This window comes from Thermobia domestica, chromosome 11 (genome assembly GCF_964235325.1).
Source record: "Thermobia domestica chromosome 11, izTheDome1.hap1.1, whole genome shotgun sequence".
NCBI classification, from domain to species: Eukaryota; Metazoa; Arthropoda; class Insecta; order Zygentoma; family Lepismatidae; genus Thermobia; species Thermobia domestica.
The window spans coordinates 39322497-39339528 of NC_137464.1; the positions used below are offsets into that span (position 1 = coordinate 39322497).

Here is a 17032-nt window from a genome sequence, read left to right on the forward strand (position 1 = left end):
TCTGGATGAAGAACCGAATGATCATAGCAAAACTCCAACTCTGGGTCTGGTTCTTTTGGAACAGCTCCATATGACGTGGATGCAGCAGCTTCCGGCAATCCATGCTGTTGTTGAAAACTCACAGAAGTACTAGGAGTAGAAGATGTTTCCAGCGAACCTAGGTTGCATAGTGGTTGCCTTCCACGATCCTCTCCCCTAGAAGTATAAAGGGAAGAGCGCACAGTTTCTGCCGACAACTGGGAGGCATCTTGTATAGGTACGCTTAATCTTCGATTTTGTACTCTATATAAGTTATTTGGTAAGTCTATAACAGCACTATACTTTGTATGAAAACTGTTACCCAAAAGAATATCAAAGTCATCCGACTCGATGATATAAAACAGTTCACAAAACTGCTGACGTCCCATGCGGAAGTAAATACGAACTCTCTGTTTTACGAGAATCTGAGTATTTCCAAGACCCGTAGTTCGTAAATTCACATTCTCACTTTTTATACGACACATACTACTTAAACGTTGATAATAGCGCTGACTAATGAAATTGTTACTACTGCCAGTGTCTATTACATAAGGTACAGCTTCGCCTTTTATATAAATTAACACCGAAATTAAATTCATTAATCTTTTATCAGGTGTATGAGCTATACGTGATTCAGTAGATTCCCCAAATTCATTTATTTTCACATTAGACCGTGGTTGAGAATGAACACCCCGTACTCTATTGAATTTATCTAAATCTGAATGAGGACATTTACATTTTAATGTATTATTACCCAAAGATCTATTTACTTTTGTAGCCTGACTATTCTCCCTCATTTGCATTCCACTAATTGAGTCGTCTTCATAACCTAACTGGTGAACACTAGGATGATTAATATAACATTTTTGTTTCGGTACCTGAACCACTGAGCTACGCATGCCACGAGCCTTTAACATATTAGGTGACTTTTGTGTTGTGACCTGATTTTGTTTGTCACCTAAGGTTCGTTTGCTTAACTTATAATAATCCCTTTTATATCGAAACAAAGCATCATATCTAGCAGCTAATGTTAACAAGTTTTCAAAAGTGTTAGGAAATCCGTGTTCAACTAAAAAATTCATGAGTTCGAGGGGTAACCATATTTACAATTAGACTACAAATAGTATGTTCATCAAAATTCATATCCAAAACCTTAATTATAGATAATTTAGAGTCAATAAAGTCATAGAGTGTTTCCTCTTCACTCATAGTAGTGTAAAAATATAACTTCATATATTGAGTTCTAGCAATAGTAGAGATGAAACGCAACATTATTCGCCTACAAACAGTCTCCCATGAGAGGGAACTTCCAATCAGAGATTGTACCATCTCCTGAATTTCCCCTTTTGTTCGAGAAAGACAAGCGATTAGCACCAAATCCAACGGGAAATCCCGTCCCCTGAGAAAACTATCTAAACGAAGCAAAAACTTGAAGGTCAAGTCAGTATTTCCTCCATCAATTACTGGTAAACTATTAATTTCCTCCATTAAGACTTTATACATGCTATCCGACGCATGCCTTGAAAAATTGAATTGAAATTGACGGGTTAGTGGAGGTACCATTTCGGTCCGACCACCCCCTCTCATATTAGAGGCTCCCCTTCCCATATTAGGAGAAGTACTATTATAATTAGGAATTTGTCTTCCACTCAGGTCATTTTTAAATAAGGGATTTTCATATTGATACCCCACAAACTCATCGCCACTAGAGCTAGATTGATCATTATCGTGTACAAAACCAGCCCTTATATCATTAAACTGCGCCATATTACTCTTAAATACAAAACAATATAACGGGGAGAGAGGAATTACATATATACATATAAACACTACAATATAAATTGGGAATTTTATATCTATTATGTTTCTGTAATATACTTCCATCAAGTTTCCTCCCACATTAGCATGCGACTTCCATAACTATCAGTTTTACGCATTTAGCAACCTGCCATAAACAATGCAAGAGGTACGAACACATTAACGTCTATATACAAACAGTACCAATTGCAATAAACAAATTGCCAATAAAGCATTAAGCAGGAAATCCTTCCACATAAACTCTGCTATACAGAAACTTTCAAAGAGAGAAACCCTTCAATTATTTTTACACTCGCAATTTAACATAGGTACCTTATTTAAATTATATATGTGTTGCGTAATGAAATACACATATATAATTCCATGTATCCGCCAATTCTCAGTTCTAGCTGTTTTACCCACTAGGAATATAAATAGCATTAAATTTCTTTACTGCAAAATAATTCCCGAAAATAAAACAACCAGCACCGACAATTAACGTCCACACATCGAGTGAGCGCGATAGTTACGATAGAAGGGTAGAATAGGTTCGCATCAGTTTCAAATTACTGGAAATCCCAATTTCAGATAACAACAAACAAACTTTATTTTGTGAAATTTATAACAAATAACTTGAACGAAAAGTAATAAAGAAAGTCTTGCAGTGGACTAAATTAACTATCAGATACAACATCCAATGAGAAAGTAACACACATTAACTTTTTTTTTCCCCAAGATTTGTTTGACACTGGAATTTTTAGATATAAAATCCCCACTTTAAACGCAATAAAGCACTTCTTGTAGAAGCTTTAATGATATTGGAATTCTCTACCCAATACGAATGACCAGGGTTAGCTACTGAAACTTAATTTATAGTTAAAAGCAAAATCCAAAAGGGTTTTATTCAAATAGCTTAACCAAGGCATTTAATGGTTACGTAAGTTGACAGAATCCAAGTTTCTTTCATTTATTTTCCTTTTTCTTATTTCCTTTTCCAAACAAGACAATAAGAAAAGTGAAATGGAAGTTTCTAATGCAAATAAGAATAACTAACATACAAACCAGAAACTGTTTCATTCATTTTCATTTCCCCTTTTTTTTTCTGTCTCCAAACCTGTTTCCTTTACAGAGCCTTTTTAGTGGTTAGATATTCATTTGGTCTCCTTGCAGCCAAAATCCACTGGTTCCTGTCGTATCAACTTCAAATATTAACACCTCCATTTCACAATTCCCACTATCAAGTTTTCGAACTTCACTCAAGCAGTACCTATGTTAAATTGCACCGTCCGCTAGTTAAGCAGCAGGCATCTGGCTGCAGCGACAACTAGCGACACAGAGCGGAAAGCTCGCGCACATCACCACAGGCACCACCAAGGTCACTCAATTACGAGTATCTCACGAAACTATTGCTATTTTAAAACGGAGATTTTATTAACAAACGTTTTACATATTTTTATTTTTCGACTAAACGCAACACCACCAACCTATGGTTGAGAAGAGAACGTCTTGTCTGCCACGTAGGGTACAGTGAACACCAAAAATATAAATCCAGACTGCAATAATTCCATTAGGTCGAGTTCAGTACTTTTTCTAGTATTGCAAACACCTGGATAGATGCAATCCTAATTACACTAACATTTCAACAAGGAGACAACAGTTTCTAAGCCTGTAGAGCACTAAAGCAGTAATTTTGCTGCGGAGTTCAGCATAAAGAAATTTCACCATTTTAAGATGTACCTATATCATTTAGAGCGTGTTGTTAAATAAATGTTTCATACTAATGATACTATAATTCGTTATGTTATTTCCCTACAAGAAACACTGGTCTTGTATGAGCTAGAAAATTGTTGAAATCAACTGAAAATATCAATTATGGGATAAGTGAAGAAAATAGATTTTAAAATCTTTATCTCTATTCATGTACACACTCATCATCCTTATCATTTAAGCATCTCTTTCCTTTTCCACAGGAGATCCTCTTGCTTATCACTGTGAGTATGGATTGAAAGTGAAGCCTGCTAAGACATTTGGACCTGCAGTAATTCGAGCCCGGGTCGCCTTAACAGAAATCGAATCCGTTATCAACTTATCTACATCTATTATTTATTTGATGTTACACAATGTTTCTCTTCGTGATATTATTATAACAAAGGGAACATAGTCAGTGAATCCAACTTGGAAACTCCCGGCATGGAAAGCGATGGAATATAGCCTCTGTTGCTGAGCCGGCCATCAAATATAGTGACTCTCATTGCTAAGACAGTTGGGTACTCACCCACAAAATTTCATTCAGATCTGCCCAGTAGTTACCGTGAAATAAAGTACCACATACAAACAGAGCCCAGCCGAGCAGAACCTGGTCCTGATCCTGACTGAGATTGGAATCCAAATATAGAAATCTATATTTCTTTGATGATGGGCTATTTGTCAACAAAATTTCCTTTAGATTCAGCAAGTAGTTACCAAGAAATAAAGTAGATCTATGAATAGAGCGAGCTGAGCGAAGTCTGTCTCTAGCTGAGCTTTATTTCTTAGACGATGCGCTATTTTCCCACCAAATTTAGTTGAGATCCAGCTAGTAGTTACCGTGAAACATATACACATATGTACATAAACCTCATTTATGCTTTAAACTTAGGTTTGTAATGCTATTGGTTCCACCTCGTTGAATTAACCTCTTACTTTTTATAACACATTCACATTTTTCAGCCACTTTCCGTCGCTTCGAGCCTTAAGAAATAATTTCTTCTGTCTGTATCTCTACTTTTGTATGAAATCTTACACAAGCCAATATATGCTTAGCAGAAAATATAGACACTAGGTCTAAAACAAGAAATACCAAAACAGTTTACAAAGTATTTAGTAATTTGTAGGGAAACACAATTCACATCAATAACTCTTTTGACCAGCTTCTTTGATATTAGTATGAAATAATTCTCCAACGTGTAATGAATTCTATACATATATGTATATATACCTACGCAAAGGCGCCGACTTTGGGGGGGCAGGGCACTTTTGGCCCCCCCAATATTTAAAGGTGGGGTCCTCGCCCCCCCAATATAATCCAGTTGAGGAAGAATTACCAAAGAGGAGCAAGAATTTCTGTCGTAAATTACGTTATGCCTTTAATTCAATATTAGGAACAGCCTTCTTATTCGATAAAAAGCACCGTTTTCAAATCGGCGTTTAACCTTTTTAGGATTTCCACTTTTTGAAGTAAATTTTAGACTTTCACTCAAACAGCTACTGCTTCATTACTATTTATCGTAGGATCGTGGTTCATACCTCGTTTTTCTCAGGACAGATCATACTTTCCAACGGTAGCACTCTCTTGTCCGTATTGTACACCAGAAATAAGCAAATTGAAAAAAAGAAATATGAGATTTTTCGAAAAAAAATCGAAATTTTTGTGCCCTTCTGGCCCGGGCCTGGGTTCACGTAGGGATCTGAATCTTTAAAAAAAATCTTGTTATATACATAATACGTGCGCAAAATTTCGTTCTTGTATCTTGAAAACTGAGGTCGGGAGAAATTTTTGAAAGTCTGAAGGTAACCCATCTTTTCATATATGTATATAAATAGAGGAAGTTCGGGTATTATGGAATAGTCGGATAATATGAAATATGAGCTAATAATACCTCATTAGCTCGCTTGTGATGTGTTGCTTCCAAGCGGAGAGGAAAGAAACTACTACCTCACGTCCCTATGATGCTCAAATCTGACGCGAAAATCTGATTTCTTATTCAGGAATACTTTTACAGGTAAGTGGTTTACAACCTGTATTTTCCTATTGAAATGTAATAGAACAACAATTCTTTATTTACTATGACGTTGGATATATAGAGTGGCAGTTTGATAAGCGCAATTATCCTATACGCCTTCGAATGCGTTTAACAGCTCTTTCGTTTCCAAGCTGGCGCGAAGTTCAATATGGAATACCCGCAAGAAAAGCATGGTATTCCGTATTCCGTATGGTATTCCGATTACAAAAATATCTATCGATATTGCGCAATTAAACATACATTTATGATGACAACAATGCTAAGTGTATTTTTATTACAGCAAATTGTCTGATGATACAAGGGGTGATACAAGGGGTGGGCTTCATCATGTTTAATGTGAGCACACAATGACTGTGCCGATCCTGAAGCAAAGTATTATATTTATGACTTTTGCAAGTAATCACAATCAGTTATGGCTTGGCATTCAGAATTTTCATATATTGCCACTATATTCATTGTATGTTCAAGAAAAAACTTTTTCTTTTCTATATACCATTTGTATTCCATATTACCCGTCTATTTCATATTACCCTCCAAAGTGGTTTCTTTACAAATTATAAATTTTACCCACCCCTGTAACAAAACTTCTTTATCAAGATATACATAAATCAAGCCAAATATGTAAGGCGTATACTTGTTTTCCTTTTTGTTTCAATGTGCAATTATTAACTGAGTTACAAGTGAAACAAAAATGGTATTCCATAATACCCGAACTTCCTCTATATATACCTAGGCATAATTTAAAAAAAAAAAATGTACTGCGTCATTCCTATTTAGCCTAAAGTCATGGTTCAAACGCCATTTTCTTCAGTATAATAAGCCCTTTCCAACAGTATCACTCACATGTCCGTATCATACACCTAAACCAGATAATTAGGGAAAAACTCGGAAGTACTTTTGCAAATCCAACCAAAACATTTTGCCCCTCTGGCCTAGGCCTGGGTTGACGTAGGGATCTCAATTTGTTCTAAAAATACATTGTTATGTACCTCGGACATGTGCAAAATTCCAATCTTGTATCTTAAACACAGAGGGCAGAAAAATTGTTGAAAGTCTAAATTTAGGCTCTCTCTTTATACATACACATAATATACTTGTTATAAAAATTTACTGCGTCAATACTCTTCAGGCTAGAGTCATGGCTTATTTTCTTTCGTATAACAAGCCCTTTTCAACGGTGCCACATACATGTACGTATTGTGTTCCTGAACCGGAAAAATCGGGAAAACTGATTTTTTTTCTGAAAAAATCAGCTCCTCGGAACATTTGCGGCCCTCGAGCCCGGACTCGGCTTCACGTAGAGATCTCAGAAAAAATTGAGAAATATCCAAAGGTGCACATAATTCCAATCTGATATCGTAAAAACTATAGGCGTGAAAAATTTTTGAAATTTGCCTTAAGAAAAAGTAAAAAGTCACGCCCTTCCGCACCCACTTGGCGCAGCCAAGTTGACCATCTGGTTCCGAAACGCATCTGGGGTGTTCTTTGGTCCATCCTTGACTTGACTAATAAAAAAAACGACTTAAGTACCTGTTATAGAACCTAAATAAGAGGTCAAAGACCATAGTACGCCATGGTAACAAAAGTTACCAAAAATCCTAAAATAATTAATAGAGCACTGAAGCTTCAACAAACACTATGGTAACACTGATATGAGAAGTGAAGATCAATGTGGTGCAGTGAAGTTCCCAATATTTGAACTTGAATTTGTTTTAATACGTTTACACAAATTTTACTTAAGGTCATGAATTTAGCAGCGGAGCGGATGCAGCAGACCGAGATCTGGAAAGAAGGGGGCCTTTATCCAGCAGTTGGTAGAAAACGGCTGAATATGATTATATATTTATCATTGTTTTGGCCCCCCCAATATTTTCTTCAAGTCGGCGCCTATGTACCTACGTAAACATATATATACGGGATGAATCTGAAAGATGTGCACAAACTCCGGGAGGTGATTCGAGACATCAAAAGACGACAGAATGTCCTCTTTTACATTGTCGAATTCCGCGTCGTGTAAGAGTGACAGGGGTGCCTACTTGGAATCGAAAATCTAATCGCGACAATTGGAATGGAACAGAAAGATGTGCACATACTTCAAGAGGTGATTCATAACATTAAAAGAAGACAACAAGTCCTTTTGCATGTTCTCGAATTCCGTGTCGTGTACTAGTGACAGGAGTGCCAACTTGGAATCGACACTTGAATACTGGCAATTGGAACGGAATAGAAAGATGTGTACATGCTTCAGGAGGTGATTGGTCACATCAAAGGAAGTAAAAAAAATCTAGTAGGGTAGAGCGGGGTAATTCCAATAGGCGGGGAATTTGAGTAATGTTAAGCATTTTGCTAGCTGGAGTGGAAACGCGGCTTGCCATGTTAGTGCAACTGTGGTGGATTTGTAGGGGGTGGTTTGCAGAAATCGCTCTCAGAAATACAAACTATTCCTGCGGTTCTGAAGGCTTACACTATTTTTTGTTTGCTGCAAGGTAAGTACAAATATGTCTATTTTTAGGTCGTTATAATTTTCAACGTTGTTTCCTTAATCTTTCCTTATTACTAACTGGATAAAATGAAACCGCTCTGGATTATAATCGTATCAGCAGCCTATGGGGCATTGATATACTGTACGTTCGCGTCAACTAATGAGCAGTTTTCATACTACGTTGTGAATGGCATATTCGTCGACTGTGGGGCAATTTGGATAATTCAAAGCGGTGCAATTTGAATACCAGTGGAATTAGAACTATAGGCGGGGAAAATGTAACGGTGATAGCATGCTGCAATGCCAAAGGGTCTTTTATACCTCCTGTAGTAATATTCAAAGGCGTACGCAAAAATCCGGACTTTAAAAACCAAAATCTCACTCACAACTTCTGTCCTTAGAATTCTGCCAAAGTCATGACATTGAAATGCTTTACCTACCTCCACACACAACGCATGTATTACAACCACTCAATCGCTCTGATTTAAGGCCCTTAAAGCCAATTACCACCAAGAGGCAACTATCTAGATTCACCAAAACTCGAGCTCAGTGATTAGTAAATCTCAGTTCTGCATTTTGTTCATTGAAGCCTGAAAGTGGACAGCTTCTGTTGGATTGGCAGTTATGGGTTTTCATGTACCGGTATATACTCCTTTAGTCCACAAGCTATTGAATAATTTCGATTCACCCTTTCGGAAACGTATTGCCTTGTTACACATTTTGAGGAGCAGTCTTCTCGGGAAGACCTTAACAACGCGCCTCCTTCTTCCGGTCATGGCTCTCAAAACTTTGTCCTAACGAAGCCTAGATGAACTAATACAACAAGTGCTTCCCAGCCCAGAAAAAGTGTGTGTGCAGTAGAGACGTCGTGTTACAGGAAAATCATGCCACTCAATTTCTCAAAATATTCGGGTAATGAGAATAAAACAACTCCGAGGAAAGACACAAGTATCGGGTGTAACAAAATCCAAGGACACTACAAGAAAGAAGAGTGCTAATACAGAACCTGCCAAGAAAACAACAAATGAATGCTCGAAAGAAACTGTACTGTGAAGATGTAGGCCTAAGTCTAAAGATGGCTGCAGGCAATGAAAGTCAAACATGGAATTGCTGTTTTTTCCTTTTTAATTACTATTCAGAACTTTCTGCTAGAAAGGGAGACTGGATTCGTTGCCAGCTTTCTAAGACATGGTTCCACGAAGTCTGTCGGTGCAGAAGGTCGAAAACAGTTTATCTGGTGTCGTTGTCGTTAAATACGAAAGATGGAAGATGAATTAACCTATTATGGATCTTTGCCTTAGACAGTGTTCCTAACAAATTTCTTTAGTGTAGGCCTACATTCAAGAAGATAGCTACAGGTGATGCATATTTACAATTTATGTACTTCTTTTCATTCAAAATTAGCATATTTCAACTACCGTAGAAATTGCAATCTAACAATTAAGTAGTTTATACATTATTTCTACAAGACTTGCTTATTTTGTTGGTTATTCATATTACCCCACTCGTTATTCAAATTGCCCCCCGCATTTACGTTTTTCGAAATTTCGGCGGGGAAATTGAATACTCAAATTTCACAATGACGTATCTCAGATACTATCTTAAGAAAAATTGTTAAGTAATAGTAAGGTTCAAAGTTTTTGTTCACAATTTTGTATTTGAATACCAATTACAGTTTCCGAGATATATGAGAAAATGTCTGAAATTATTCAAATTACCCCGCTGTACCCTATGGTGCATTGATGTGCGCATCCTTCTATTTCGCTCCAATTGGCAGGATTCGAATTTTGATTCCAAGTATGCACCCTTGTCACTCGTACTCGACGCGAAATTCGACAACATAAAAGGACATTTTGTTTTTTCGTCTGATGTTATGAATCACCTCCCGGAATTTGTGCGCATCTTTCAGGTTCACCCTATATCTATATCTATATCTATATCTATATCTATATCTATATCTATATCTATATATCTATCTATCTATCTATCTATCTATCTATATATATATATATATATATATATATATATATATATATATATATATATATATATGCATGTATGTATGTATGTATGTGTTTATTTTCCTTGAAGAAATTGTTACGCGTATTTATGATTACAAATGAGGCAAATTCACTAGTATTAACATAACGATCCATTCAATGTTTGTAATTTCTTAACAGTGACATACACTCTTTACGCACATAATAATTACCCCGCAAAATAAACTGATAGAGAGAATAGACGAGAGTCCTTTGACATATAGTTACAATAGATCTAAAAACGTCACAGAAAATCTAACACTAATCCGTTATGATTCTGCTTAAATTTTAATGTATATCTTAAGAAAATACACTTAAAATATAATTATCTCTTGCTTCCGTACTCAGTTTTTCCCATGTGAAATCCGGAATCATGATCTGACGATTCCAGACAGCATGTAATAAAGATGAAAAATAAATAAGAAAAAGACTAAAATAAGAACGGAAATAAAATAATGAAAAAAAGACGGAAGACGGAATTAGCAGCGATTTCTTTTAAAAAATAAAACGGATCAGTTTTTTACTCTCTGTATTTTGCTTTCCTTATTTGTTTTCTTCGATATGAGATTTCTTTTAGAAATGAAATTATGCAATGTATTCTTCTTTCATTATCAGAAGCAGTGGCGTATTTACGATTTTGTTTTGGGAGGGGCTTTGCTAACTTCATTCCTGGAAATGTGAAAATTCTGCAAGATATTTCATTTACTTTAAAATAGTAAATAAAGTTCCGGGGGAGCTTAAGCCCGATAAACCCCTTGAATATGCCACTAATCAGAAGTAAATACACTAAAAAAAGGACATATTTCAACTTCGTTCACATAACGTATTAAGTTTGTATGCACTATATTCTTTTATAACAAGAGTATGTTTGTCACTGTTTGGAGCATTTGTTACAGTTACGGATAGCTATATGAGTCACTGGTAGAGTTTTGTTTTGTGGAGAAAAAGTTATTTTACAAGTAATATGCGTTTCACTGGTGGAAGAATCAATAACTAATGACGCAACAATTTGAGTCAATAACTAATGATGCAATAATTAATGAATCAATAACTAATGACGCAATAATTATTAAGGCAAAAAGTAATGACGCAATAATTATTGAATCAATATAATCAATAACTAATGACGCACTAATTATTGAATCAACAGCTAATGTAGCAATAATTATTGAGTCAAGAACTAATGACGCAATAATTATTGAAACAAAAATCAAATATGCAATAATTATTGAGTCAATAATCAATGATACAATAATTATTGAATCAATAAGTAATGACGCAATAATTATTGATTCAATAACTAATGACGCAATAATCATTGAATCAATAGCTAATGTAGCAATAATTATTGAGTCAATAACTAATGACGCAATAATTATTGAAACAAAACTCAATGATGCAATAATTATTGAGTCAATAATCAATGATACAATAATTATTGAATCAATAACTAATGACGCAATAATTATTGAATCAATAGCTAATGTAGCAATAATTATTGGGTCAATAACTAATGATGCAATAATTATTGAAACAAAAATCAATGATGCAATAATTATTGAGTCAATAATCAATGATGCAATAATTATTGAATCAATAAGTAATGATACAATAATTATTGAATCAATAACTAATAACGCAATAATTATTGAATCAATAGCTAATGTATCAATAATTATTGAGTCAATAACTAATGACGCAATAATTATTGAATCAAAAATCAATGATGCAATAATTATTGAGTCAATAATCAATGATGCAGTAATTATTGAATCAATAACTAATATAGCAATAATTATCGAGACAATAACTGGTATTGGTATTCAATCAATATTTCTATTGTTCAACACCAATATCATTTTTCTATGATTTATGGTTCCCGAGATATGGCTCCTAAATATTCCGAAATTGGAAATTTTTGGCCAATATTTTGGGAACGGTAAGAGTGACGCAAAAATTCCATCACTTTTTCAGATAGATTTTTGTTTTTAATGCTGTATTGAATGAAGGCCTCAAAATTGAAAAATTCGCAAATAATAAACAAACACATACATACACGGACACACAAAACTCAGTAATGAACTTTTCAAGTTCGTTAAAAGTGTCCCAAGAAAGGAAACAAGAAGAGTTTTCATAGAGTTTTCGTAGTTTAAACGTTAATGACAAGAAACCATTATTCATTAGTTCTATAAAGAATTGTCAAGTTTGATGGTTTTCTTGTTTAGTTCTCCAAGCCTTTCCTCACACGTAGACAATTTATTATCATCCATTTGTATCTGAATAAGCTTCTCAGTGTGAAAGCGAAAAAAAGTCGCTCAACTCTCGAAACATTATTTCCAGTCATCAATAGCGAGTATACATTTTTCCCACTACTTCCATTCCATACATATTTTAAAGTATGCATAACTTTTGCCTCCGCGAACAATACAGAGCGACTTTCCCCTCAGTTACGGATCGTGTAGAGCTTTGGGTTGAGTGCAGTGCTTAAAGTGACATCAGATGAGGTGACGGTATGGAACAAATATGACCACTTTTAGCACTACTTTTGCTAGAACCAATGGCGTATTTAGGGTAGCCTCCGGGCTTAACCCCTTCCCCGGAATTTTATTTACTATATTAAAATAAACGGCATATCTTGCAGAATTTTCACATTTCCAGGACTAAAGTTAGCAGTCCACCCGAAACAAAATCGTAAATACGTCACTAACCAGAACCCTAAAGAACATCTCTACTCTTGACATTTTTGCACCATTTTTGAGAGAGAGAGAGAGAGACAGACAGACAAACAGAGAGAACAAATATGTAAATGTTTTATTCCTCACAATCATCAGCCTAACAGAAATATTAATATTCAATGAATATTATTTTCCATTGTATCCCATTGTATTGCATTGTATTCCATTCAATAAAATGGAAAAGTTAAATATTGCTAATCACCATATTATTCGGTAAATAATAACCAGCACATAATACAATTCCAGTGAACAGAAAAATGTGTAGCCGGTTTACGCTTAAAAAAAAAAAAAAAAAAAAAAAAATCTGTCAGCTCAAAGTGTAAAATCCTTATACTTTCTACATAAGTGTAGACCTCTAAAAATATACAAAACACATTGTAGGCCTACATAGAGCTACTTTAGAACCAAGGGGGTCATTTAGGGGAGAAGAGGGCAATTGCCCCCTCGAGTTTGAGATTTATATAGATTTTATCCATAGAATAGTAGTAAGTCAGTGAAAAACGGGAAATTTTACTTATATCAAGGGATCTTGCTTCCCCCAAACAAAATCTGAAATGACGCTTCTGTTTAGAATACAATTAGAATATTAAACTATTTTTTTACCAACCTGGCTTCTATTACATACAAATGTATGCTATCCGGAACATTAAGTCATAGTATTCACCACAGCTTCTTATAAGGTCCATCTTCCTTCTTTTCTCGTTGCTGACATCTGTAGTCTGCACTGCGCCTTCCTTTTCGTGACCAAGACTTAATATACGGCTCAGGATTAAACGTGTGTACAGGGGCCCGATTAATGACACAAACATTATACTCGAAACTGTACTAATTTGTAGCGAATTTCTAAGATCAGACATTATTATGTTCATTTTACTGAAACCATGTTCACAATCTGCACTGCTAATTGCTATGGCGTTAAGAGTGGTGAAGCTCCTTTTTACAGTTTCAGTAACAACCCTCTTCCCTGTTGCCTTATATTGCACAAAGTCGCAAAGAGCATCATGTGAATTTAATCCAAACCTAAAAGCAAGTTCCTTGATTTCTTTCTCACCTTGTCGAATGTCACCGGAGTCACTGAAAACAGATTCTATTTGACTTATTAGCTTGTGATTCGTATCGTTTTCATTAATGGTTCTCATTTTGAGGCTATCCACTATACACTGTATGAACTGATATATGTTGACAGATGGAAAATTAATGTGCTTGTTAAGTTCCACGCCTTTGAAAACCCCGGTTTCAACACTTTTGAATACTTCAGCTTCACTGTCACCTGGCGTACATTTTAAACTCTCTATTCTATTTATATATAGCTTTATCATATCATAAGCCCTTTTTATGGTGCAGTCACACATTTGCAATAATTCTGACAGACTCTTTGATTTCTGCAGAATACCAAAGAGAAGTCCTAAAAGTTTAATAAAATTGTAGGAGCTTAGTTTATCTGCTAGTCCTTGGAACTGACTTCACTCTTTACTGTTGCGGAGCTGTTTTTATAGATTCTGTAGAGCAATGTGTATATACTGCAGTGTATGAACTCCATACAGATTATTCACAGCGAAAAGAAGACGCCACCAATCTTACATCTATAATGCGACATATCTTTTTAAGTTGATTTGCAACATCATGTGCACACTTTTCAAGTTCGTTCGAATTTTTTGGAGAGAGACTGTACAGCTTGAACAGAGCGCTAACCAAAATACTAAAATGATTCACACCACCACCAATAGTCTCCAGTGCATCATTTACAGCAAGTTCCAATCTATGGATAAGGCAATGCGACAACACGATTTTGGGAAATTGTTGTTGTAATCTTGATCCGACTGCAGATTTTTTCCCGCACATACCACTAACACCATCACTTGTGAAACCAGCCAGGTAGTCCCCATCAAAACCGTTCCTTCGGAGACAATCCGTAAGAACGTTGTATATTGTATCTGATTTTTGATCCGGAAGTTCCAATAGTTCTAAAAAGAACGTATAAATATCATCACTACAGTTATTGTCTTTACTTTCAACTCCTTCGCTATCCGGAATACGCGCACGTATATAAATATTTAACGCGCTTTTGTTACTTAATGTGGTTGATTCATCAACAATAATGCCTATCATGGACTTAGCACATTTAATTTTCCCAATAAGTCTACTTTTCATTTCAGCACTAATGTGGCTTACAATGTCCGCGCATACAACATTACTGTGTAAAATTCGCCCCATATCAAGGCCGTTGGCAGCTTGAAGATCTATTAAATGGGAATGATCCAGAAACGGCCTGTCTTGTTTTGCAGTACAGTATGCTGTTCGAAAAACTCGACACGTTGTTTCAAAGCTACATTTGCTTTCATTGTCGAAAAGTTTTTCTAAGCTCTGGTTTTCAGCTTCCAAGAGTAATTTTTCCGCGGTGCAGTGGGCAATACTTTTCTTATGTTCGAAAATTTTCTTCCGTAATGAATGTTGTTGCATTTCCGTTGTAGACCCGAAAGATTCAACACTACCCGCAACCCACTGTTGTGACAGCGATACGCCAACATTTGAATACAATTTCAAGTCCTCAACTTTACCACAACTTACACAGCCAAGAGTATTCGAGACTGTTAACCACGGATACTTTTCTTTAAACATGTTAACTTGGTTTTGGCTCCAGCACAAAGGTGAACTATTGGATTTCAACAATTGACCACTAGTATCACTTGAACTTGAGCCGGCAGATTTTTCCTGTAGACTTCCGGAGTCTTCCTGTGAAAGAACTACACCAGAATTACTTTTCTTCGCATTACCACTAGAAGCACTGAAATAAGATTCTATTGACCTCTGGGTACGCTTCATTTCTCTTAATTAGCTCACCACACACAATCACAGCATTCAAGGAGCAAAGCAACACACTTAGAAACGGTCTGAATTAGACATGCGTAGTTCGCATCTGCCAAATGTCGAAAACAACATGTGCGTAGGCGCTGTAGTAAGCTGGGAACTACGCGAACTAGAGCCTGTCAATCTCAGATGAACCCTCGGAAATATGCGAAACATAGTTAGGTCCCAACCGCGCCACCCTCTGACGGAGGAAACCCTCCCTTTGATTAGGAAAAAGAAAAGTGGATGACCTCGACTTTGTTGCCAATTTGTCATTCAGTCGTTTGGTCTTCACGAGTGAAGATCATAGGTTACTTAAAATAGCTAAAAAGACAGAGTATAGCGAAGTCCGTCAAATAAATCATTGTGGCAATGCTTCCGCATCAAACAATTGAAAGCTTTCGGATCGCAGCAACTTGTCCCTCCTCTTTCGAGGGACGTACGGGAAAACACACATTGAGAGCAGCACCACACCACCAGAAAGGGCACAACGTTGCCAATGTGTGTAATTACACAAAATGTGTGCAATTTTGTCTTGTATGTGCATTTAGTGTGTAATGCCAATCTGTGTACATTTTGTGTGTAGTTTGGCACAATTCAAAATTTTGATCATTGATGATTTTTGCGAAGTTTTTTCATTCAAATATTCATTATTTCCATTCTTTTATTAAAATTGCCTTCTAAAAAACCACAAGCGACAACGCCTGGCTCCAGGGCGGCGCAATAAAACCTATCTTGCTTCCTTGGTACCTCACTTCTTGTTTTTCAGAAGCGGGTGTCATGACCGTTAGCCCACATCCCCAAGCAATGCCTCTTTGTTCAAGCAAAGCAATATGAATGAATGTTGTCCCTCGATGTTGGCCAAAACATGGGGCGGTGGGGGGGGGGGGTGAGAATTTTTTTTTTTACCAATTGTCAAGAAAATGCCACTTTGTAAACAGATGAACGACAGAGTGAACGAGGGATGGGAGGTCTTTTATTGAACGAAGGACAAAAATGGAAATGAAATGAAATCTTTGATAGTACAAACATATTTGTTGACTCAATGCTAACATCGTCCTTATTTCTATGTGTATTTTCTTCTACAATTTAAATAATTACAATTTAAAATAAGTTATTTTTACCGGTATGCCATACCGGCCGATTTTCAAACTTTCGGATGCATAACCGGCTCATACCGCCTCACTTTAAGCACTGGTTGAGTGCGTTTAAAATCCTTATGGTCTCCACCATTAGATATAAATAAGTCTTGAAATTAGATAAAAGTATTATTTTCTTTTATTTCCAAGAGGTAAAAGTGCGTTAGGGTATTCCTATTTTAAATGTGTGAAT

At 36.0% G+C, this 17032-nt stretch overlaps 1 protein-coding gene across 1 annotated transcript; it reads right to left on the reverse strand.

Annotated features, from left to right (window-relative positions):
- Nucleotides 1-14398: 14398 nt before the first annotated feature.
- LOC145665115 (E3 SUMO-protein ligase KIAA1586-like) lies at nt 14399-15676 on the reverse strand. The gene has a single exon (XM_081732390.1). It carries the CDS (start codon nt 15674-15676, stop codon nt 14399-14401), a length of 1278 nt encoding a protein of 425 aa, XP_081588516.1.
- Between the last annotated feature and the right edge of the window lie 1356 nt (nt 15677-17032).